The 25781-nt window shown below is 44.2% G+C and overlaps 2 protein-coding genes and 2 long non-coding RNA genes across 5 annotated transcripts in view; 2 read left to right on the plus strand and 2 right to left on the minus strand.

Moving 5' to 3' along the window:
- The window catches only part of LOC309702094 (uncharacterized protein), a gene marked incomplete at its 5' end in the record, with an annotated part of 43032 nt that extends 31112 nt beyond the window's left edge, over positions 1 to 11920 (minus strand). The window contains one exon of the mRNA XM_082526515.1: positions 11085 to 11920. Coding sequence (XP_082382641.1) covers positions 11085 to 11920 — 836 coding nt within the window. The remainder of the gene's footprint in view (positions 1 to 11084) is intronic.
- LOC309702106 overlaps positions 1 to 23599 on the minus strand; it is a 212598-nt gene extending 188999 nt beyond the window's left edge. For both annotated transcript variants that reach the window (XR_014275372.1, XR_014275373.1), the window contains exons 1-2: positions 22401 to 23599; positions 21939 to 22025 (exon numbers count right to left, since the gene is read on the minus strand). This is a non-coding gene — a long non-coding RNA (uncharacterized lncRNA). The remainder of the gene's footprint in view (positions 1 to 21938; positions 22026 to 22400) is intronic.
- LOC309702113 overlaps positions 1 to 25781 on the plus strand; it is a 226520-nt gene that overhangs the window by 48981 nt on the left and 151758 nt on the right. The window lies entirely within an intron of this gene.
- On the plus strand, positions 19515 to 21487 carry LOC309698177 (up-regulator of cell proliferation-like; the record flags this gene model as incomplete). The annotated part of the gene is made up of 1 exon (XM_082520481.1): positions 19515 to 21487. The coding sequence occupies exon 1, from the start codon at positions 19658 to 19660 to the stop codon at positions 21485 to 21487; it is 1830 nt and encodes a 609-aa protein (XP_082376607.1). The 5' UTR covers positions 19515 to 19657.

A 25781-nucleotide genomic window follows, 5' to 3' on the forward strand; every position in this document is an offset into this window, starting at 1 on the left:
AAATTCTGTTTTGCCACCCAAATATTTTTAGTGGCCCCCATATGGTAGCCTCTATGAAAAAAATCTTGAGGTGCAACTGGGGGTATGATCAGAAACATTATTTCAGTAACTCCAGGGTTCAACCTAAATGGTTCCGGTTCATAGAAAATGGGGCTGGTGTCACATTGAAATGGAACGCGGCCCTTCTGTGGAAGAAAGGTAACAGCAGCAATGGGACGTCCCACACTATAAAATCGAATTAGTACACAGAACTCAAAAAAAACAATGCAAACTCATTGCCTCAAAAAAATTGAGTAAAGTTTTACTTACGATAATTAAGTTAGGGCAACTTACTCATTTTGAGTACACTGTACAACCTTGTTAGTTCCCAGAACTCAAAAAAACTATGCAAACTCGTTGCCTCAAAAAAAACACTAAGTAAAGCTTACTTAAATTGACTTTTAGGACAACTTGTTCATTGCAAGTCTGCAGTATTAAGAATAACTTGATATTTCTGACTGTACAATACTAATTGTTTACTTACTGACAAACATTTCAAGTTCAACAAATGAAAAAACAATTTGTGGTAACCTGAATATGATTAAAAATAATTAACAACACTTTTTGTAGTGATGTTAAAATGAGCCCAACTTTTATTTTCAAATGCAAAAAAGTATAACAGCCAACATACTGGACACTGTTCTCTTGAACAACAAACAATTATATTGCCATCACTGTTATAATCTTACAATGAAACAAAGTCTCAGATTTAATTATTAAGAAAATAAGTTTAGACCTACCACAAGTTTGTTTTGTACATACATTACTTATATAATCAAAATAAAATATTTATTTTTCTGTCACAAGTGCAGTCTCTGATTTAAACAACACATTTGTTTTCCATTCCAACACAGGAGCTGGAATGTTGTATTATTTTAAGGATGGCTTGTTTCCAGTCCAGGCATTACTGCCTGAATGACTATCATGGATCGAGGTGATCCAAATGTAGGTGCAGAAGAAAGTCTTTAACTTCCCTTAAGTACAGTGGCAGTGGATGTGGGTTGGAGATGCAATGAGCTTGAACCTGCAGGCGACCATCTTCACTGACCACACCATCTGTGATGGAGGACTCATCTCTCCTGGTGTCCTGCAAGCAAGCAATCATATTTTTTGGAACACGAACTTAATTGCTTTCTTAAAACATTTTTTCCCCTGCATTTGGTATAGAACAGACTCAAATTTAGACAATCTCAGGCTCCCTCCCCACCGGGGAGGTGACATTCAATGTCCCACTTGTCAGTCTGGATAGCCGTGACCACCACCCAACATACAATAATGTCATGAAAGCATCATTTTAAAAAGGGCTATGCAAACATGGCTAATAACTTTTATTCTAATGATGTGCAAAATGATTTGGGCACAAAACAAAGTTTGCTGTTAGAAAACCTGCAGACTTCACTAAATACAGTGTAGACCCTCTAAACTAAGTTCGTAATGTGATCTTTCAAGAAATGCAGACCAAACTGTTGTTGTTTGTTTACTTACACAGCATGTCTTGTAGAATTAACTGGAGTCAACAGCAACAGCATAGTGCAGTCATATCTCAAGTCTAATAACAGAAGACAGGAAAAGATTAGTGAAGAAACAACTTCCTCAAACCAAAGCACAAATAAAACAATAAGTAAAACAGGCTGATCTAAAGTATGATTAAAGTTCAGCCTGATTACTATAAATGTCAATGACAATTGCTAATATATTGGAAAACCAAAACACTTACCACTGAGTTGATGTCTTTCTGTCCAACAGCAGGAGTGCTGGTCCCGAAACTCAAAGACAGTAAGAAGCAAGCAGAGGGAGAAAAAACAGAACATTTTTTAGAACCTGCTTTGATCCTTAATGGCTGTGCAGTCATAATAACTTACAAGACAGAAGGTCAATGTAGACCCCATACAACCAAATTAGACTAACACTTATAGTATTAAAAACACCATCTACTACTGTGTCTGAATGTGTGGTATTGGCACTGTCAGTTTAGGCCTAAAGATATATGTGTTTTAAAAAAAGACCACCTAATTTAAATATAATCATTACATGCTTGTTAAAAGTTAACTTCCAATATATAAAGGACAAGCTATGTTACTTTATTCTCAAGTATAAAGCCAACCTAGACTTTAACCATTTAACAGGCCACTAATCTGGATTATAGCTTTCACAACAAAACCTGTTTTTAAACACATTTTTTTAAACAAAATAAATACTATTGTTATTATTATTATTTAAAATGTAATTAAACAGAAAAGTGGTTAAATACAAAAGCAGTTTGCTTATGTTGTTAAAGAAAGGCTAGATTTGACATTAATAGATGCCACAGATGTTCAAAAGCTGCCTCAAAGCATTAAAAAAAATAAATGTCTCCAAAAACGTCGGAGCATTTTTGCAAATATGTGATGTTTTGATAAATTAAGTACATATTTGAGCATTACACAGCTACATCCTCGCCTGAAAATATCTTAAAAGTTTATTTTGTGACCCAGAAAAAGTAATATTTAAAAGTTTTTTAGCCGCGCTTCTCCGCGTTTACAAGCACACACAAGTACACACAGGCTCCGACAACTGCGGCCGACAAATGCGATCTTCCTTTTCCCCAGATTACCCTTTCTGGGTACAAATACAGGCCATTTACTTTTTACCAAGCATTAAACATTAAGTCTCTCTCTTCTAAATGATTTAATAATGATCAACATATTTATTCTGCCTTACAGAAACAGCATTGCACATACTGAAGGCTCTCACTACTTGATAAAAGTCTGTTCATTTCCTTTGTATCCAGCCTCTGTTTTGATCTTCCAGTTCAGCCTGTTTTCCATGTACTACAAGTACCAGGTACTTGTACATCTCCCCAGCTGATGATTGTTTCCAGATCACATCACAAAATCATCCACCAGCGCTTTACACTCCTCCTCCTGCCATCACTAATACATCCAGGTGTCTTGACTCAGACTTGTACTGAATGTCTGAGTGTATGAAGTCCAGGACAGAACTGTCCACCTGTGGAGCTCCTGCTGCACATCACTAAATCAGAAAGAGAGCTCGGCCCAGTCTCACATACTGTGGTCAGTCTGTCAGGCAGTCAGTGATCCATGAGGTGGTGTTTACTGATATTACTGTAGTTTTTTCTCACTAGCAGCAGCTGAATCATTTTTCAATGCACTTGAGAAATCAAAGAAGGTGATCATTAACCCTGCAGGAAGTAGATGATTTCATCATCCAAGTTCAACAACTACAATCCATCACAATAACTGATCTCTCAAAGCATACATGGCTCTCTTATACCTAAATACAGATGAAGGATTAAACTGCTCACCCTACTGTCTAAAACAGGTATGAACAACAGGACTGCAACAGCTTAGGTTTTTCCTCATTTATCTGTTCATTGCCCTTCTTTTCTGTGCTGCAGGCTGTGACCCAGGATTCAGTCTTAATGTGCCATCTTGAAGCATGTTTGAGTTTCTAAAATGCACCAGGAAAGGGGAGATGTGGAGGATCTACTATATCCTGAGCAAAGTGTTTTTACCAATGATGTATAAAAGAGACATAACAAACAGGGAGTGGAAACAGGACTCTGTAAATATGTAGGAGTGTGCTGCAACAAAACAATGGACAGCAGCATCTGTGCCAAACATAATTTTTAACTGACTTTGCTTCAATGGCTCAGAGGCATGAATATATGTTGTCTTAGCTCCTTTCTCTTCATGTCTTCTTCACCTTGTCTGCTCACCTGTCATGTGTGAGGGACTGAGCTGCAATTTGATGATTGGGGAAATAAGAGCAAAGGAATCAAGGATGTAGAAACCAAAAAAAAAATGAAAGAGAGGGGGAAGAATTTGTTTATGTGTTAACTTAACTGTTAAATTGCATTCAGTATTTCCTGGGTAAGAAAATTATTCTGTCTCTGGCACAGACTTAAAAGTCTCACTCATCACACGGACCCAGCCAAATACTTTAGTAGTAGTCTGCTGTAACGAAACAATGGATGTGCTATATTTAACTGGCATTGCTTTAAAACGACTAAAGCAAGGATGTCTGATATTGTTAAAGCCTCTTAGCTCCGCTCTACATGTTTTTCTCGCTTCACTTGCTCACTTCTCTGGTGGGAGGAGCTAAGATACACTGATAGGTTCAAGGAAATGAGAGCAAAGAAATCAAGGATGCATGAACTGAAAAATAAGAGAAGGAAGAATTTGTTCATTTGTTGGCTCGGCTGTTTCCTCGCTGTTGGCATTTCCTGGATGTCAGAGTTAATCTGTGTCAACTACTTGACACGTGAAGACTGAAAGCACACGCATAAAGACCTTAAAGAATCAGGGAGGGATGATGACTTCAATCAATGTTATCAGCAGATTTAAGTTATGACTTTCCTCTACTTGTAGCCATTGTGTAAGTGAACGCACACTTGTGTGCATTGCACTCTTAGCTACTAGCTCACTCACCAACACCTGGGATGCCGAACTGGTAAATGGACTGTTTCTTATTTATGTTACACTTTTCTACTATAACTGAGTGTCATGGTCCTGGGCCATGTTGGCCCAGTATTCTTAGTTTTCTTGTATGTTTGTATTTTGTTCCCTATTTAGGCCATGTTTCCTGAGTTGCCCTGTTGTCTGTGTATCTGTGAGCCCCCGTCTCTCCTTATGTTTTATTCCATGTTTCCCCTGCCCGTTATGTCTAAGTTCTCCCCGTGCTCTCTCTCCCCCCTGTGTGCCCTCTGTGTATTTATGAGCCCTCGTCTCCCTTTGTGGTTGTTCCATGTTTCCCCAGCCCGTTATGTCTGTGTTTTCCCCGTGCTCTCTCTCCTCCTGTCTGAACCTCTGTACTTCCTGTTTGACTCTGCCCGTCTCCCGTCAGTGTTATGTTCACCCCGCCCTGTCTCGTTATGGTTATCTGTGTCAGCTGTGTTCCCCGTGTGTTCCCACTTTCCTCGTTAACCCTGTGTATTTCTGTCTGCGTCTCCCTCTGTTCGGCGTCGCGTTCTCCCTCATTGCTGTGTGGATTTCCCTGTGTCTCCCTAAGAGTGTTAGTTTATTGATTCCCAGTTTAGTTGAGTTCTGTATTTCCTATGTTCTGCCTGTCAGCAATAAAGCTGCTTTTGAGTTCATCCCCATGTTTGTGAATCTTGCGATTGGGTCCTCCTCCCGCCTGCCACGCAGCGATCCATGACAGAAGAACGCGACCACGACATGGACCCAGCGATTCACAACCCCTCCGCTGACCTCCGGGAGGATCTGATTTATACAGTGGAGTATCACTGTCAGGAGTGGGTGGCGCTGCCTGAGGGTGAGTACCGGGAGACCGTAGCCGTCCGTCTACAGCGGATGGTGTCCGGACTCCCGTGGCTATTCGGCGTGCTCCGCCCCCACATCCAGGACTTCCTCGTCTCCACTGTAGGCGTCCTCCTGGAGCAGCTGCTCCAGTATGAAGAGCCGGAGGATGTTCAGCCCGGTCCGCTGGAGGATTCGCGGCCCGGCTCGTCTCCTCCCTCTTCCCGAAGAAAACGGCGTTCACTTCGCCGGCGTTCCCGAGCAGCGGAGCAGCTTTCATCCTTTAGTGAGAGTGATCGTGTTTCTCACATTCCGCTCAAGCGTTCAGGTCCCAGGCTCCCTGACGTTGCATCCTCTGTGAGTAAGACTGTGCTTCCCTCCGTGGATTTTGTTGAGCCTGAATCCGTAGATTGTGACTCAGCAGATTTAGAGTTTCAGGATTTCGAGGCAGTTAACTCAGTAGCTTCTATTTCTGTGCCTGTTGGTCCTCTGAGTAAACCCAGTGTTTATGAGCCAGCCAGTGACTCTTCTGTTCTGCCTAAACCTGGTAATATGGAGACAATTAGCCATGTAGCTATTCAAAGTGACTGTCTTACCTGCTCACCTGCTCTGTCACCAGACATCCATGACAGTAACCAAATGGGCTCGGTTAAGTGTTGTGTTCCACGGTCTGACCATTTGAACTCTGTGCACCAGGCATCTAGCTCAGTCTCAGCAAAGAATGTTCAGAAAGCGCCTCACGAAACAACTTTTTGTGTTGTTTCCTATGGGACTGCCACTCAAACCCGGGACGGTGCTGCACCTCAGCTGGTAAATGGCAACATAGTTAAACCAGCTAAAAAGTTTGGACTGAGTGCTTCAGAACTTCTGACTCAGGTCGAAGTTTGTGTTCCGCAGTCGTTCATATGTAAACCAGCTCACCATGCCTGTGTGCCAGTCCCTGTTAACACTGAGTTTACGCCTCTGGACTGTGCAGCCCACCAGCCAGTTCATTCTGAGTTGGTCAGTGAAAATACACCTGCTTTTGTAATCTCCCATTCTGAGCTGAGGGTTACTGACCCAGAGTTTGCCAAGTCTGAATCCCTCCCTATAGTGACTGTTTTAAAGGCTGCTAATTATGACATGGACAACTTGTGTACAGCAGAGTTACTAGAACCAGCCCACCTTCCTCTACCAGCAGCGCGGGCCCAGCTTTCCCTTGCACCCGTATCAGCTCCTCGGGTGAGGGTGGCTGAGGTCCAGCTGGTCCCTGCTTCTGTCCCCAGCCTGGCAGAGGCGCCGTTCATTCTAGCACCCATACCTACTCCTCGGGTGGGAGCGGCTCGTGTCTCGCAGATGCCTGCACCAGTTTCTGTGTCCACTGCAAGCTCAAGGGTGTCCGTCCAGCCATATTCTTCGTGTTCAGAATGCTCAGAAGACTTAGTTCAGCCACTGTCACAACTGCCATCACCACAACAGCCACTTCAACACGTATTGCAGTCTTTTGTTCAGTCATTAGCCCAGTTCTTAGCTCAGGCATCAGCTTCCCCATCAGTTCAGTCTCCCATGCAGCCATCTACTTCAGCACCATTAGCAGCTCAGGTCCCCGTGTGTCCAGCAGCTCAGGTCCCCGTGTGTCCAGCAGCTCAGGTCCCCGTGTGTCCAGCAGCTCAGGTAGCACCTGAACCTTTGGCCCAGCTCCCCGTAGCAGTGCAGTTTTCTAGCCAGCTTAACGTTGAGCCAGGGGTCCCAATTCTCTCTGGCTCTGCATCAGCTCCTGCTGGAAGCTCGGATGAGCTCATCCAGCACTCCGCGGCTCCTGCGCCGCCATCTACCTCGTCCGCTGGGGGTTCCAGTGAGCCCTGCCAGCACCTCCCTGTCTCCGCTAAAGGGTCCGAGGGGCCCGTTCAGCCACCCGTCTCCGCTGGAGGGTCCGAGGGGCCCGTTCAGCCACCCGCTCTACCAGCAGCGTCCGAGTCTTCGTCCTCGTCTGGGCAAGCCTCATCCGAGACTTCGTCCTCGTCTGGTCCAGCCTCCGCCACGCCTGGTCCAGCTTCGGCCTCTGCATCAGCCTCAGCAGCGACGCCTGGTCCGGCCCCCGCATCTGCTTCAGCGACGCCTGGTCCGGCCCCCGCATCTGCATCTGCTTCAGCGACGCCTGGTCCGGCCCCCGCTTCGCCTTTGCCTGGTCCGGCTCCGTCGCCTGTGGCTGCCACGCCACCATCTGCTCCTGCCTCGTCTGGTCCAGCCTCGACTGGTCCTGTGCCCACCGGGCCTCGGCCGGTACACCTGACACTGGAGAGCCGCCGCTGCCTTCCGCGCGGTCGGCCCCCTGAACTGCTCCGTCGTCTCCTTCGTCGCTGCCTTCCGCGCGGCCGGCCTCCGGACCAGCTCTGTCACCTGTGCCACCCACCTGGTCGGCCCCCCGACCGTGTGACCCGTGGACTTTTGTGCCGGTGGGCTCTGGGTCGGCCCCCTGAACTTTATTTGAACTATGGTCTTGTGCTCCTGTGTTTTCTGTTGTTCGTTTTTGTTTCCTGTTCTGGTCCCTCCGTCCTGGTCCCCCGCCTCCCGCCCTGGGTGGGTTGTTTTCTGTTTTTGTCTTGGTTCTCGGGTTTTGGCTGTCGGGAGCCAGCCCTTGTGGGGCGGGTACTGTCATGGTCCTGGGCCATGTTGGCCCAGTATTCTTAGTTTTCTTGTATGTTTGTATTTTGTTCCCTATTTAGGCCATGTTTCCTGAGTTGCCCTGTTGTCTGTGTATCTGTGAGCCCCCGTCTCTCCTTATGTTTTATTCCATGTTTCCCCTGCCCGTTATGTCTAAGTTCTCCCCGTGCTCTCTCTCCCCCCTGTGTGCCCTCTGTGTATTTATGAGCCCTCGTCTCCCTTTGTGGTTGTTCCATGTTTCCCCAGCCCGTTATGTCTGTGTTTTCCCCGTGCTCTCTCTCCTCCTGTCTGAACCTCTGTACTTCCTGTTTGACTCTGCCCGTCTCCCGTCAGTGTTATGTTCACCCCGCCCTGTCTCGTTATGGTTATCTGTGTCAGCTGTGTTCCCCGTGTGTTCCCACTTTCCTCGTTAACCCTGTGTATTTCTGTCTGCGTCTCCCTCTGTTCGGCGTCGCGTTCTCCCTCATTGCTGTGTGGATTTCCCTGTGTCTCCCTAAGAGTGTTAGTTTATTGATTCCCAGTTTAGTTGAGTTCTGTATTTCCTATGTTCTGCCTGTCAGCAATAAAGCTGCTTTTGAGTTCATCCCCATGTTTGTGAATCTTGCGATTGGGTCCTCCTCCCGCCTGCCACGCAGCGATCCATGACACTGAGCAATCTAAGTGCTTTTTATTATAAGCTACATTCAGGTAGGGCAGAAGGTACCTAACAATTCATATTTTTAGGAATCAAATCAAGTAATAATAATAACTGTAAGAGTCTCTCAGACGTCTCTCGTCAGTGAAGACGTAAAGAACCTTTTCCTCTTTTGATCTTTTTGTTTCCAGTCTCTAAGTTTTTAAGAACTTTTCATGTGAGTCTGCAGACACTGTCCACCCACAGCTGCAAATTACTAAATCTTAAACATAAAATAATTAGTAACATTACCCCAGCAGTCTAATGAGTCATGATGGGTAATGAGTAAAATAGCAAAGCATCACACAGTTGCTGCAGACTTTTACAGACACTCTTCTTTTGAGATCTGGTGGCTGTGGAGGCCATTTAAGTTCAGTGAACTCCTTTTAATGTTCATTATACCAGTTTGAGATGATTTAAACTTTGGGACATGGAACTTTATCCTGCTAGAAACATCTGTCTGAAGGTGGGTGCACTGTGTTCATAAAGGGGTGGAGATGGTCAGCAGCAACACTCAGACAGGCAACGGCATTTAAATAACTGCTCAGATGGTCCTCAGTGATATAAAGTACATCAGCAACAGCAGCATGAACTGTTGATACAAGGCAGGATGGATCCAGGCTTCCATGTCATTTTGTGCTAAGTTCTGACCCTAACATCTAAATGTCACAGCAGAAATCAAGACCGATCAGCAGTTTATGAAATATTCAGACCAGCCTGTCTGGCACCAAAAACCAAAATCACTTTAATTACTTTTCTTCCCCATCAGCAGGTCATCTTGAATAAAATTCAATGTGGAGCTGCTCTTTATAGTGATGGGTCGGTCGTGAACGAAATGGCTCTTAGAGCCCGGTCTTTGACGTGAACGACGCGAGCCGGCTCCTTATCGCGAGCCTTATTTTTTTGTTTTTTTTTCTCACCCTCTCTCTGGCACTTTTTTTACGCTTCACTCCGCATGCGAGCCTTGTGCTTTACGCTGGGCAGAGGGGGGAGGGGCGGTAGTTACACTCAGTAACACAGGAACAGAGCAGGAGGGAGAGAGAGAGAAAGAGCCAGGAACAACAACACCACATTAGAAAGGTATAGTAATCACTATTTTCAATTGCGGATGATAAAGGATTCAGAAAGTTTATTCATGCAGGTCCATATGACAGAGAATATGCATGTTCTTTTTGTTTTCATATTTTAATTTATATTTAATTGTGTTGTAGTTTGCAGTGTTTTGTGTTGTGTCACTTTAAATTTGTAAAAGGAAAAAGCTGAAAATTTAAATAGTTAAAAGTTGAAATGTGAATAGTTGATTTTTGTATTATATGATTTATTTATAACATTTTATGTGGAGTAAATAAAAGTATATTTACGGTGGCCCCTACAGACAAATCACGTACAAACTTCAAATCACGTACAAACTTCAAATCACGTACAAACTTCAAATCACGTACAAACTCCAAAACACGTAACAACACATAAAAACTCTGAAGCACGTAAAAACTCAAAACACATACAAAAGACAACAGGAGTGCTCCAGGATGCTAGGGGCAGTGTTGAGCTTTTGTTACCTAGTGGCTACACAAGCCAGCAAGTACCAACGACCAGATTTGGTGTGTGGTAATAACAGGTAAATTAACTTTTTTTTTTTTTTTAATTATTTGACTATATATGAATGCTTGTGTATAAATACACAAACAATACACATATGCTTTCATGCTTTCAATTGTGTAATTTAGGTAATCTAGGTAGCTCTGTTTTGGAAGTTCAGTTCATGCTAGAAATGTGTTTTGGAGTTTGTACGTGTTTTGTCTCTAGGGGCCAACGCATATATTTATATATAAACATATACAAATAAAACCACTTTTTTTTTACATTAGTAATTCCTTTTGTGCATAATTTTATATTATTGTTAATAATAAATTAATTAAAGCAACAAAACAACCTAAAGAGCCGGTTCGGAGCCGAAAGAGCCGGCTCTTTTTAGTGAGCCGAACCGAAAGAGCCGGTTCTCTAAAAAGAGCCGGAAATCCCATCACTAGCTCTTTATCATAATCCTGTCATAAAATAATAACAACAATATTATAAAAAAAAAAAAAGTATTCAATACAAGAGACCTGAATGCTATAAATGTTTTGATGGCTGAGCTTATAGACTGAGCTAATGAGGGAGATAATGCTACAGCCTGGGCTAGTAAGGCTGGTGCCTGAGCAGGGGACACTTCAGCCAGCCTAACCAGGGATAAAGCTAGTGCGTGAAAGGCTGGATCAGGTGGTGGATGAAGTGGTGGGCTGGTGAGTAAGCGGGCTAGCTCTTCCGAGCCTCCGGAGCATGAGGGCACTGGCTGGAGAGCCTCGGCTGGGCCTCTGGGATGGTCAGATTGGATTCGGGCTGCCCTCAGCCTGGGTGCTGGGACAGGCACGGGAGGTGGCTGGACACCAGTCACCCCCACCTGAGAAACAGAAGCGGGTGTGGAGGTAGACTGGGTCGCAGCTGCCCTCCTCCTGGGAGCTGGCACTGGTGTGGGTGTAGACTGGGCCCTAGCCATCAGAGGAGGTGAAACGGCTGAAGGGGAAGGCCGAATCTGGGCCGTCGTGCTGGTGGGAAATGGCTGAGTAACGGGTGTGGAAATAGTGACGGTGTGTGTGTTACTGGCAGGTTTATTGGGGATTGTTCTGGTTTTTCTGCCACCACTATTTACAGTCTTTGGAGCAGAGCAGAAAAACTCTTCCCAGTCCACGTCCTCGTCTAGGAGGGAGACTCCCCATGAATCAGAAGTGAGTCTATTGTGCGTTTTAAGTGAATAATCAGATGGTGAGTGCGAAAAACAGTCACTGGAGCTCACCATCGGGAGTGGCTGAAAGTAGTCCGTTTTATGGCGGCGTGTGCGCCGCTTTCTCCGGGAAGAGGAAGCGGCCAGGGTAAACAGCAGAGCCTCTGGCGCGGTAGCCTCCGTTGAGCCGAGGTGGGAGGCGTAGCCGTTGTGCCGTGGTGATGGTGGAGGTCCGGCGAATGAGGAGGCTGGTGTGTGAGCGAGGAGCGGAGTGGCGAGAGAGGGAGTGGCCGAAGCGCAGCGTGAAACGTCCACTCTCTGCGGCAAATGCTCCGGTACAGGTGAGGCAGCAGGTGGGGGAACACGGCGTCTCCGAGGCCCGCCCAGAGCCAAGCGAGTGCCCTCGAAGATGTGCTCTTGCTCCGCGAAGAGCCGCTGTCTCTCCTTGAGCTTTTCCGCCCACAAGGAGAGCGCTACCTCCTGCCGCTCGTAGAGGTCCGAGTCCGCTGGGTTCCAATCGTGTCTTCGTGGCACGGGTCGTGTCATTCTGTCAGGCGTTGTGTGGAGGCGAGGAAGAAGGAACCCAAACGCAGGACTGGCAGGTAGGTGAAGGTTTATTATAGGGAGTGGGTGAACAGAGGGTGAATGGACACTGACTGGCTGGACAACCGAACGGCTGATTGAACTGAGGGAACACACGGGAAGGACAACATAACATCAATGACACGACAGTTAACGAGTAGAAACAGAGGGCTTAAATACACAGACTGATGAGGATGATAATGAGAGACAGGTGAGTACACAGCTGAACATAATCTGGCTAATGACACAAGACGAGCTGACACAGGAAAAGCAGGAAGTGAGCACATGGAAGTGGTAAAATAAACTGAACATTAGGGCTGCCACAAACGATTATTTTGATAGTCGACTAGTCACCGATTATTTTTGCGATTAGTCGACTAATCAGATCATCATCCATTGGACATAAAACGTACAGCTTATTGCACCAGCAGCATCTGCTCTTATATAACTATCATTAGCTTACAGCTTTAAGTGTTTAAGGTATGTGCTAACTAAAAATAAAGAAAGACAAGATGATAGTTTATTAAATTTGAATGAAATTTGCAGATTGTTTCGGTGAAGTTTAATAAACTCCTTGCTATCTAAAATATAACAGGACACCGGAGTATATTCTCCAGCATCTCACACTTCTGATAATCAGCTGTCTGCTTGACGTTTATTCAGCTGTGTAAAAACTATAAATTTAATCTCAGCCAAACCGATTTACTCAGGAACAAATAAAATACAAAAAAAGCCAAACAATAACAGTTTTAAGTTATCTAAGTGACTTATATATGTTTAACCTGAGTAGCGAAAGACAGCGGTGGGTTTGAAAACGATTTGCCGGGAGTCTAGTGGCTAGCTATCGAGCTAGTGGGTAACAGACGTCTCCGAAAACGTCGGAGCGCTTTTGAAAATATGTGGTGTCTTGATAAACTGAGCAGATATTTGAGGTTTACACAGCTACATTCTCGCCTGAAAATATGTTAAACGTTTATTTTGTGACCCAGAAAGAATAATAAGAGTAATATTAAAACTAAGTAGCTGCCGCCATTGTTGGAAACTAAGCTGGGCTGCGCTATGAATTCTGGGACAGAGCTACTTCTTCTTCTTCGGGGTTTAACGGCAGCTGACATCCTTGTACATGCAGTGCTGCCATCATCTGTTTCAGTCCGTTATTACACTCTTAAATCCTACTACTTATTCCTGCGTCTTTTGGGATCTTACAAAGCTTCAAACGACGCGTCGACTATTAAATCAGTCGTCGACGATTTTGATAGTCAACGTAATCGTGACTAGTCGACTAATCGTGGCAGCCCTACTGAACATGAACAAAACTGAAAACACTGGGTCACCGACCCAGGAACCCTGACAGCCTTAAAGTACAGGCGTCTTGCTTATAGCTCAGTAACCAATCTTTTAACTTCACCTCGAGGTAAATGTATTTCCCTGTACAGAGAAATGGAGGTGTGGCTGTATTCAGGCTGTATATTAGCACAAACCTGTTGATTTAGAATATGAGTGATCAACATGTGCATGGTGAAAATTGGCCAATACATCAAAAATACATCATAAATATCTGATGGTGATTTTGCATGTAAACACATGTTGTGCAGTGTATGAAAGGTCAACAGGCTATTCACAAATAATATCACTGAACATGTGCACCTCCTTGTGTTTGGGTTTGACCAGCACCCAACCAAGCTGATAACACAGGTCAACAGTTCAAAATCATCACAGATAAATTTGTGTCGGTTTGTGGTGTTTTTCATGCTGATTTTACATCTGTGTTTAGTTTTCCCTGGCATGTGCAGGTTAGTGATGAAGCTAGTTATATATTGCATGATAGTTGGTATAATTAGCCTAAGCGTATTACCAGATTTACCAACAGCTCCCTGTCTTTTATTTTACAGACGGCATTAATTGTGATTGATTTCAGTTGTTAACATGCCTAAAAATTAATCATCCAGACAGATTCTGTTATGTGTGTGATTGATTCACAATGACAGCACAACATTGCCCAATTATCACAGACATACAAGAAGATACACAAATTGTACTTTGGCTGTCCGCTGGGGGACCAGGATAAATCTTGGGCTCCACATGTCATCTGCAACAGTTGTTCCAATGGATTGCGTGATTGGCTAAATCACTGAATGGCAGCAATGCCATCTGCAATCCTGGTGGTGTGGCAGGAATCATCTCATTGATTGCCATTTTTGCCGTGTGAATACAACAGGATTCTCAGCCAAAAATAAGAACAAAATTGTATATTGCAGCCTGGATTCTGCAATAAGGCCTGTTCTTCATAATGACTCATTGCTTGTTCCTGTACCACCACATGATGGAGTAGCTTCTGTAGAAGGTGAAGAGGAACAAGGTGCATCTGGTTAAAGTCCAGGGTCATCAGATCCTGATTAGGTCCCCGATGTAGATTTACAACCAAGATTTACAAACAAGAGACTTTGACACAAGCAGAGCTGATAGTTGTTTGTGATCAAAATCTGATGAAAGACAAAGCCGAACTTCCTGCTTTGAGGCTTAAGCAGAAGCATTTGCTGGCCAAGGGTGTTGCTGTAACTCACTACAGAAGTCAAAGTGATAACTTGACAGCGTTCTTCACTGCTCACGGCTCACTGTGCTATTGTCATGACATCGACGGACTCTCCAGCAGTTTGTCACAAGAGCGTTTTCTAGCTCAATGTCATCTCTTTATTGATTCTTCACAAAGAAGCTTGTGGAAAAGCCAAACCAAGTGTCCCAAATGCCATTCTGTTCATCTAAAGAAGTCCTATGACTACATGAAGACACTGCTTGAGTCAGTTGCGTATAAAACTCATCAGTGGAACATCTGTTGTTATCTGAAGGTGATTGGTATATTGGTGGGAATGGAAGGAGGATTTACCAAATTCTGCAGATTCCTTTGGCTGTGGGACAGCTGATCTACTGCAGAACATTATGTCAAGCCTAACTGACAGCCACAAGATGCCTATGAGCCATGAAAAACCAGTGTCAAGTTTCTGCTTCTTGGTCAGACATAAGCACTGCAAAAATGTAGGAAGGGATATTTATAGGTCCACAAGTCTGTTTTGCAGGATGAAGGCTTCAAACAAACTCTCCCAACAGCCAAATTTGTAGTGGCTCTGTGAAAACTTTCTGGGCATCCACAAGTCTCCTGCATACAATAAAGGAGTTCAGCATCTGCTTGAGTCCTACCAGAAACTGGGCTGTTGCATGTAATTGAACATACACTTCCAACACTCACCTCAAGTTCTTTCCAGAAATCTTGGCATGGTGAGTCATGAAGAGGGAGAGCGTTTTCATCAGGACATTCAGTTAATGGAGCAGAATGAGTGCATGATATAAGATGGCGCCGGTGAGGTCGGCTGCCGTCACGACTGCTCCGACCACTTTTTCTTTGTCTTTGTTTTTTAAGTTAGTTTTCAGCGTTTCTAAATCGGCAAAATCATCACCATTGGGTACATTAGGTATGACAGTGACACTCTTGTTTCTATTGGTATACAATGTACTCACAATTCGAAGTTTTTAACTCCGGATCCGAGCTGGCCGAGTGAGATCTCGAGGGAGAACAAAGGGAAGCGGCGGCGGCCTAGAGGGAAGCGAGCCGGCGTCAGGAACAGGCTGAGAGCTCGTGCACACCGCACACCTCTGCCTAGCATCCTGCTCGCCAACGTCCAGTCACTGGAGAACAAGCTTGACGACCTCAGGGCCAGGGTAAAGTTCCAGAGAGACATTCGGGACTGCAATCTCCTCTGCTTCACCGAGACATGGCTGAACCCAGCGGTGCCGGACCACGCCATCCAGCCGGCCGAGTTCTTCTCGGTTCACCGCATGGACAGGACACGGGACTCGGGGAAGTCAAGGGGAGGCGGCGTGTGTTTAATGGTGAACAACAACTGGTGCAACAGTGCGAACGTTGTTCCTCTCACACGCTCCTGCACACCAAATCTGGAACTACTGTCCATCATGTGTCGTCCTTTTTATCTACCTCGGGAATTTACATCGGTCATTGTAAGTGCCGTTTATATTCCACCACAAGCGGACACGGTCACCGCCTTATGCGAGCTGCATGAGGCACTCACACAGCACCAGACACAACACCGGGACGCTGCGCTTATTGTGACGGGGGACTTTAATAGCGCCAACCTCAAACGCGCAGCGCCGAACTTTTATCAACACATCACCTGCCCCACCAGAGGTGAAAGGACACTGGACCACTGCTACACTACGGTCAAGGACGGCTACAAGGCACAATCCCGCCCCCCGTTTGGCAAATCTGATCACGCCGCCATCTTCCTCATGCCAAAATACAAACAAAGGCTGAAACAGGAAGTTCCGGTTCAGAGGAAGGTCGCGCGCTGGACGGATCAATCGGTGGCCGCGTTACAGGACGCACTCGATGACGCAGACTGGGGCATGTTCAGAAACAGCTCCGACGATGACGTCAACGTGTTTACGGAAGCGGTTGTGGGATTCATTGGGAAACTAGCGGATGATACCGTGGAGACAAAGACTATCACAACGTTTCCCAACCAGAAGCCGTGGGTGGATAAAACCATCCGCGACGCTCTGAGATCCCGCACCACTGCCTACAACACGGGACTCATGACGGGGGACATGGACCCGTACAAAGCCGCGTCATATAACGTGCGGAGGGCGGTGAAAGAGGCGAAGCAGCGCTACGGTAGGAAACTAGAGTCACAACTCCAACAGAGTGACTCTAGGAGCCTGTGGCGGGGACTAAGGACAATAACGGACTATAAAGCACCAACAACCGGTATGACGAACGCGGCCGTGACTCTGGCAGACGAGCTGAACACTTTCTATGCTCGCTTCGAGGCTGCAGCTAAGGTCTCCAACAATGCTAGTGTTAGCGGCGCTAACGGCTGCAGACAGGAAGATACTGCCAGCACCGGAAACGTGCTCGTCATCTCCGAGCATGAAGTAAGGAGAGCCTTCAAGAGAGTGAACACCAGGAAAGCAGCAGGACCAGACGGCATCCCAGGTCGTATCCTAAGAGACTGCGCATACCAGCTAGCTCCTGTGTTCACTGAGATATTCAACATCTCTTTATCTCAGTCGGTGATCCCCACATGCTTCAAAGACTCCATCATTGTTCCTGTCCCGAAGAAACCCCACCCTGCTTCTCTCAATGACTATCGCCCTGTAGCCCTCACCTCAGTAGTGATGAAGTGCTTTGAACGCCTGGTCAGAGACTTCATCATTTCTTCACTACCAGACACACTGGACCCACTACAGTTCGCTTACCGTCCAAATCGTTCCACAGACGATGCCATCTCTCATCTCCTCCACACATCACTCACTCACTTGGACACTAGAAGGGGGAATTATGTTAAAATGCTCTTCATAGACTACAGCTCTGCATTTAACACCATAATTCCCTCCACACTCACCACCAAGCTGGAGCATCTGGGACTCAGCTCATCTATGTGTCAGTGGATCTCCAACTTCCTAACTGGCAGACCACAGGCAGTAAGGATGGGCGGACATGTCTCAGCCTCCACCACTCTCAGCACTGGAGCCCCCCAGGGGTGTGTTCTGAGCCCCCTGCTGTACTCTTTGTACACATATGACTGTGTGGCCACTACCAGCTCCACCACCATCATCAAGTTTGCTGACGACACCGTCGTGGTGGGCCTGATCTCTGATAACAACGAGACGGCCTACCTGAAGGAGATTAGGAATCTGGAGAACTGGTGCCAGAGGAACAACCTCCTTCTAAACGTCAGTAAGACAAAGGAGCTGATAGTGGACTTCAGCACTAAGCAGGAGAGGAACTACCAGACCCCCGTCATCAACGAGTGCCCAGTGGAGAGAGTGGACAGCTTCAAATACCTCGGAGTTCACATCACGCAGGACTTGTCATGGTCCTGTCACATCAACACCGTGGTGAAAAAGGCCCGACAGCGTCTCTACCACCTCAGACGCTTGAGAGACTTCCAACTGCCCTCCAAGGTGCTCAGGAACTTTTACTCGTGCACCATAGAGAGCATCCTGGCGGGAAACATCTTAACCTGGTTCGGGAACAGCACCATGCAGGACAGACGAGCTCTACAGAGGGTTGTGCGGTCAGCTGAGCGCACCATCCGCTCCGAGCTCCCTGACCTGCACTCAATCTACAGCAGGCGGTGCTGGACCAAGGCCAGGAAGATCGTGAAGGACCTCAGCCATCCCAACAACAGACTGTTCTCTCTGCTGAGGTCAGGAAAGCGATTCCGCTCCCTGAAGACCAACACAGAGAGACTGAGGAGGAGCTTCTTCCCGCAGGCGATACGGTCTCTCAATCACACCACCACACAGTACTGACCCACACATACAGTTCTTACACACACACTGGACTTTCTGGACTTTGGTTTTGCACAACACTGGTCACTATATTCTTCATTTCCGGTTAATACTTGTACAGCTGCTGTTATTGTGTATATATTTATTTACATTTATATTTCTTCATACATTCTTATATAGTTCTATATTGTGTATTGTGTATTTTGTATTTTGTTGTACAGTTATTTTATTTTCAACTTTAATTTATATATTTATCTTTATCTTATTCTTCCCAGTTAAATTTACCCTTCATTCTAATTTGTGTTGTACAGTTATTTCATTTTTAACCTTAATTTATATTTTATTCCTTCTTAGTTAAATTTACCCTTTTTAATTTTTCATATTTATTTCCTATCTTATTCATAGCCTTTTCCTTTTTTGTTCTCTTTAGGTCACGAGCAGTTGTCCAAGCATTTCACTGCATATCGTACTGTGTATGACTGTGTACGTGACAAATAAAATTTGAATTTGAATTTGAATTTGATGGCTGACTATTGCTGGATGCTGTATTGTGACAATCCGAACGCAATATACACAAACAAATCACAGAGGTAGTTGACTGACAGTGATCATTATATCTATGCCACAGTGTGCGTCAGTGTGCGCCTAACACACACAAATCCATTGCAAATTAATATTACTCATTTTTGAAAAAGTTGACGTGACTGAAAAATCTGAAAGCACATCTGAAATCTGCATGAAAACTGGTTTAGAAAAGTGTGTTGTGGTTTCTGATAATTACAAAAACAAAAAAAATTGTTGACCTGTGTATTCAGTAAAACCTGAGTAGACAGTAGATAGAGTAGTTAGTTAAGTTTTAACTGGGTTTGTTCATTGTAGCAACTGTGAAACTGAAATGTATGATTAGACACACTCTTTGAGAATGAATGCCCTTTTTGCCTTTGAAAAAGTGAAGCTCACTGTACTCAAAGTACTTGATTGACGGTTTAAAGAGTATATTAAACCCATAATATAAAACCCAAGTTGCTCTCTGTTTTGTTCATTAGAGTGTGAAGATTTGACAGAATGCATTTAGGTATAGAAAACACTGCTTGTATAAATATGTGTTGACGAGGCATGTTGTATAAAGCGCTTTGAGTGTTCAAATATAATAGAAAAAAAGTACATAAAACCAATCCCAGTGTAGCTGACTTGGTTGTTTTTCCAGAAATAACAACCATCTTTTTATCCACAGAGACACAGCTGGCGAGGTTACTGGAAGATCTGGGCTTGGAGCAGTACTACAGAAAAAAGATATCGCTCAGAAAAATACTTGAGATTGATGAGAAGACTCTTATTGATGAACCCGGGAATCAGAAATCAGACCTTCCTTGATATTTTCTAAGGAAACTCTTGATGGTTAATGTGATAGCAAGGAATGTGACATATACCTCAGTTTGTCATTCATGCAGTGACAATACATCAGGGAATGCAAAGTTATTCTTTGAAAATCTATTTAACAGTACAAACACAGATGACAAGGTGAACCCTCCTGACATAATCACTGCTCTCTTTCTGTGTTCTGATGGTTTTCTGCAGCAGGAAATCGCATTCAAAATGTCCATGTGTCAGTTCTCTGTTCCTCTGCTGCTTCCAAATTGTGACACCAATCAGTGCACACTCATGCTGTGGGCCATGAGAGACATTGTTAAAAAGTACAGACCTCAGTCTCTGTCAGAGTCCAAGGGCTTCATTGAAGACAGAATCGTTCTCTCTGAACTTCCAATGATCTCTTTTGTCAGACTGGGTGAGTGCTCCTCGTCCAAGTCAGAGATTCTCAATAAACTTCTGAGCAATTCTCAGCACTACCATGACACCTATGTTCACCGCAACATGGAGTGTGGTGACAGTCCAAGAAGAATATCCAATGGACTGACTGAAATTACTTGGTATCTTCCTTGTGGAAAAGCAAACATTGATACTTTCAGTCAACCAGTGGCTGTAGCCAACCTTTGTGGAGACATTGCAAGCTTTCAAACACAATACTCCTTTCTGTGTCAGAGATCTGCAGCAGTTTTTGTGTTCTTTGACCATTTAGGCTCTGAATCTGAATTCAGTCTACTTACCAACCAACAGCACAAGGCACAGATCTTCTTAGTGGGTAACTATGAGAGCAAGCACAACAGTACAGATGCTTTGGAAAACCTAGTGCTGACGTTGGGCTTGACCAAAACCAACATCATTATTAAGACAAAACAAAGAAATGATGTAGACTTTGTGAAAAGTCTGAGGGAAACAGTCAGAGATGTAGTTAGGAACTCAAAGATGAAGATGACAATAGAGCAGATGGCAGACATTGCCCACGAACTGGGAATCCTGGTTGATGAAGACTCTCCAGAGTGTCAGACTGCAAAGACAAATGCAGAAGCCATCACTGCTGAAATTCAAGACATCCATAAATACAAAGAAGATCAGCTTCAACGACAAGGTGAAATATGGAAAGAACTGACCTGCTTAGAGAAAGAAGAATGTCGACTTCAACATATCAGGTCTGAAAATATAGAAGATTACAAAAGCGAACTTCAGAAAAGGAAAAAAGAACTACGAAAAAAACAAAACTTTTATGACATGTCAACAGTTATGACATGTTTCATTAATGCAATATCAAGCCCAGGAACAGAGAGGTTTTATTTCCTGAAATGGATGCGAACGAACCTGGACAACATGTCTCGTGTAAGACTGTCTGAACTTCGGGAGAAATATAAAGAAAAATGTAAGAACTCTGAGAACAAAGAGGAGATCAAAGAAATTGATAGACAAATTTCCAACAGCTCACTGGGGACTGAACACTTCTTCCGTGAAATGGGTCAGATCTATGAAGCTTCACTGTCCCTTTCACAAACAAATCCAGCACATCAACAGCTGCAGCATCTGCCCAAACTGTGTGCAGAGTTGTTGCTTGATGGATTTCCTCTTGAGCTTGTAGATGGAGATGCATCCAACATCCCTCTAAGATGGTTGAGTGATGTTCTCTCTCAGCTCAGTGACTTGGTGTCTCCAAACAGAAAGATACGTGTAGTCACAGTTCTTGGAGTTCAGGGCACAGGAAAGTCCACTCTCCTTAACACCATGTTTGGAGTGCAGTTTGCAGTCAGCAGTGGTCGATGTACTCGAGGTGCCTTTATGTCGCTCATCAAAATCAATGAAGACATGAAAAAAGTCCTAAACTGGGCGATAAATAAATGAGAGAGAAAAGCCGATCAGCTGATCATTGATCAGTTTCATGATTGAAGTAGCAACAGGAGAGGGAGGGGAGAGAATGAGAGAAGAAGAGGCAGCTGTGCAGCGTAACGACAGAATAACTCCAGCTTTGTGTCTTTTTCCATTCTAGCTAAAGTTCGGGACAAACTGCGTCTCTTCTCAGCTCAATACGAAACGTGTAATATTTTCTCTGAATGAGGGACCATTCCATTTTTTTAAGGAGCCGTTGGCAACTCTACTAACTAACCTTATGAATAAAATAAAGTTCACTATCAGTAACATCATAGAACCCACCCACCTAAAAACTCCATCAAGCTGGCTAGAACGCAGTACGAGTTATTGCAACTGACGGCAAAAAGTCAGCACAACGAAAATAAACTCCACCTAAACTTAGTTTATATCTGACCCAGATAGACTGCAGGTCATAACTTCTTACCTGAAGTTCAGTTCACCTTACACTCGGACTGGTGGCTGCCTCGGGGCTCTCCTCCTGCCTCCCCTTCCCTCATCCATCTGCTGGCCTCTGTGGAAGCCCCGCCATAGCCACCACCAAACAACTGAGTTATTTTTACACATCGACCTGCATCTGGCCAATCCACCACCTCTCATTGTTCATGCCATTACAAAAAAAAAAATAAAAAAATAAGTCACCGGGCATATGCCCGGTATGCCCGATGGCCAGTCCAGCTATGTTAACCTGCAACCAAATCTGCAGCTCCATACAGCAATGTTACGACTTAGATTATATCTTATAACTCATAACTCTTATGTTAGCTGCCCTCAGTAGCATACTGTCTGAAATATTCGACGGCTGCAATAATTCTTTAAGTGTTATTTTTTCCTTCGGATTCTAATTTCACCGAAGTTTACTAAACTCAACAAACTTAATATTACTTACCGGGACATTTATTCTGTCCTCATTTTCTTTCACCGAAAAATTGTTTCCTGCAGTGCCGTCTTTCGTGCTTGGCTCTCCTGCTAACGTGATGCACATGGCGCAGAAGCCGATGCTGCATTCACTTACACTCGGATATCTGAGCTTCACCGTGAAAACATAATCGGACATTTGATATTTGATTGAATTTTATTGTTTTACCTTTGGGGTGGCACCTGGGGTGGCCAGTCTGGTTGGGGGGGTGGCCTGTGCCCCCCCAGGCCACCCCGCTGGACACGCCATTGCAGAGACGGAGCGCCCCCAGAGCCTCACGCCCATCCCGGACCCACCCAGGGGCAGCCAGGCTACCAGGTCAGTAACCCACGTCCGTCAGCACAGACCCTCCCCTAGCCCCGCTGCACGCAGCCACGAGGTATCCGTCACCTGAGAGCCAACAGAGCCCCTAATTGGACATGACCGCTACCCCGGGTTGAGCCCCCCAAGAAAGATGCCTCCGGGGAACCCCCCGACGCCCTAAGCCTGTCCCTACCCCCACACCAATCACAACAGTGAAGGCGGGACCAAACTATGACCCCCCACCCCCACTAGGTGATGGAGCTGATCAAAGGAGCCCAGAGCAATTGATCTGATGTGGTGGCAGAGGCTGTATCAAGACTAATGTAATCTAATAGATAATTTCTATATTGGTTAGAATTCAGATTATTTTTATTTTTCCAGTTCATAAGGACTGTTTTCTTGGCTATGCATAGGGCAGTGAAAACCATATGGGCTATATTCTGGCCGAATACGCAAAAACTGATCACTGACATATGCTCTTCCCTTGTGATCAGTGACCAGTGTTTTCGCTGCAGTGATACAAACTATGAATGGCACCCTTACAAGAGATACAAGGAAATTTACCCAGACTGGAAAATCCCTCCAGATGAGAGCTTTAAGGCATCAGACTACTGGAAATATGTGATGGCGAAGTACAACAGAGACTTTGCCAAACAGTATAATACAGAAGCTGCTGATATTCGGTGTTGTTTCACAAAAGAGGATGTAAAAAAAAGACTCAAAGAGTCTTTTAGCGTCCAATGAGACTACTAGAATTTCAGCTAATTTTCTTCTGGTGTAAAGAAAATACAAATATAATATATAAAAAAAATTAATTATAGTTTACAATAAGGAAAGAAAACAACTACAGTTTGTGTTCACCTTCACCTGAGTCTGTATTTAACACATTTATTAAAAAAAAATCTAGGTATATCATGTTTATTAAAAGATTCTTTGTGTTTTTCTTCTAATTAAGTAAATGTCACGTAATAACCTTTATTCATTGCTTTCATTTATCATCAAATATGATCAAATATTTACATTTATGTTTTTAATTCTCATTAATAAAACAATAAACAAATTGAAAGAAGCAAAAACTTACAGCAGCAGCAGCAACATTCACATCACTGCTCCTCCTACCCCCTGCTAGAACCAGGCTGACCACCGGCCAAGATCAATGAACATTTACTCCTCTTATTTCTTTAGAAAGATAAAAGCCAAAGGAAGACACAGAGACTGTGAGAAACCACCCAGAACACCCATCGGCCAGCTATCGGGATAGCTAACATCCCTCTGACGGTTTCGCAGAGCAGACTGGCTCCAGCTCAACATTTCCTCTTAAACAGAAAACATGCAGAGGTTTGGAACTCTGTTGAACTGTATTGCACAATCAAGTCCTTAATAGAAAGCATAATGCAGTTTTGATGGACTCAACAGCAGCGGGGTCAGCAACGGGTTGGATTAAATGCATCATATATCTGGCACTGCTTCTGTTGACACATGACCAATGTATCTCTCCCTGTCACTGCCACGATGATCTACAAAGGTGTTGAGTCTCCTGGCATTTGCCCTTCGGATTAAAGAACCACTAGTCTGGGACCAACTCTGTAATTTAAATAAACTTATAGGAAATAGTTTAGTCATATTATAGTACAGGCTGGGTAATAAATGTTTCCAAAGGGCAACATGAGAAACTACAACTGTTGTGGAGGATCGCACCATGAAGCTCTAAAAGAGATCAAAGTAATATTGAGCAGAATTGGGTTCAAGTCACTGGTCAATGGACTGGTTGTAGTGTTTTTCTGTTCTACCTGAGCCTGCAGGTTTTAGATGTCACCCTGGGTCAACACACCTGAATAAAGTGATGAGTTCATTACCAGCCTCTGGAGAACTTCACGATATGTTAAGTACATAATTTAGCCATTTAAATCAGCTGTGTTGGATCAAGGACACATCTAAAACCTGCAGGACACCTGCCCTCGAGGCCTGGAGTTGTCTACCCCTGCTCTAGTGACTGTTGACATGACAGTCAAAGGTTTGGACAAACCTTTAATGGTTTTTATATATTTTTACTACTTTCTACAAAAATATATAAAGCAAGATATATGGAATTTTGTAGCAAAAAAAAAACTTGATAAATAACTCTAAACACGTTTTATATTTTAAATTCTTGACAATAGCCACTCTTTGCTTTGTTGACAGCACTGAAAACCCTGGACTTTCTCTCAATAAGTTTCATGATGTAGTCACCTGAAATGGTTTTCACTTCACATGTGTACCTTGTCAGGGTTCATTTGTGAATTTTCTTGCCTCCTGGAGCTGGGACCATCAGTTGTGTTGTGTAAAAGTCAGTCTAGTACACCTGACCTCTGACTGGTAGTGTATACAGTACCATAAAACTAAACTAAACTCTTTTATCAAGTCTAAAAGCTAAATTCAGATTTATTTGAATCATATTAAACATGTTTATGCGTATAATTTAACTACATCTGACCTTCAAAATGATTTGTTAAGCTGAAAAATGAAATAAGTGCAGCTTATTTGTAGAAATTTCTGCACATTCTGCTTATCCCTCCTCCAGGGTCCCAAACGTTAATTGATCTTGGACTCAAGTTATCCATGTAGAGTTTTTAAGGAACAAAAAAGGAAGTAGCTGCATCCAGTAGATTACAGGAAACCAGAAGAATCAGACTGGCATTTGCTGGAGGATTGATCATTTATTGATGTTTTGTGGATCGCTTCACTTCTTATTAAAAACTGGATGTACAAAACACCTGAATAAATATAAATCTTTTACAAAGACATGATACTGAATAACATCCTGTTTGTTGTTCTTTATATTTGCTTACTTTCAAAGAATATTAAGATAAAAAACAGGAAACCGCTCCCTGAAGACCAACACAGAGAGACTGAGGAGGAGCTTCTTCCCGCAGGCGATACGGTCTCTCAATCACACCACCACACAGTACTGACCCACACATACAGTTCTTACACACACACTGGACTTTCTGGACATTGTTTTTGCACAACACTGGTCACTATATTCTTCATTTCCAGTTAATACTTGTA

This window comes from Aulonocara stuartgranti (genome assembly GCF_965226115.1).
Source record: "Aulonocara stuartgranti genome assembly, chromosome: 3".
NCBI classification, from domain to species: Eukaryota; Metazoa; Chordata; class Actinopteri; order Cichliformes; family Cichlidae; genus Aulonocara; species Aulonocara stuartgranti.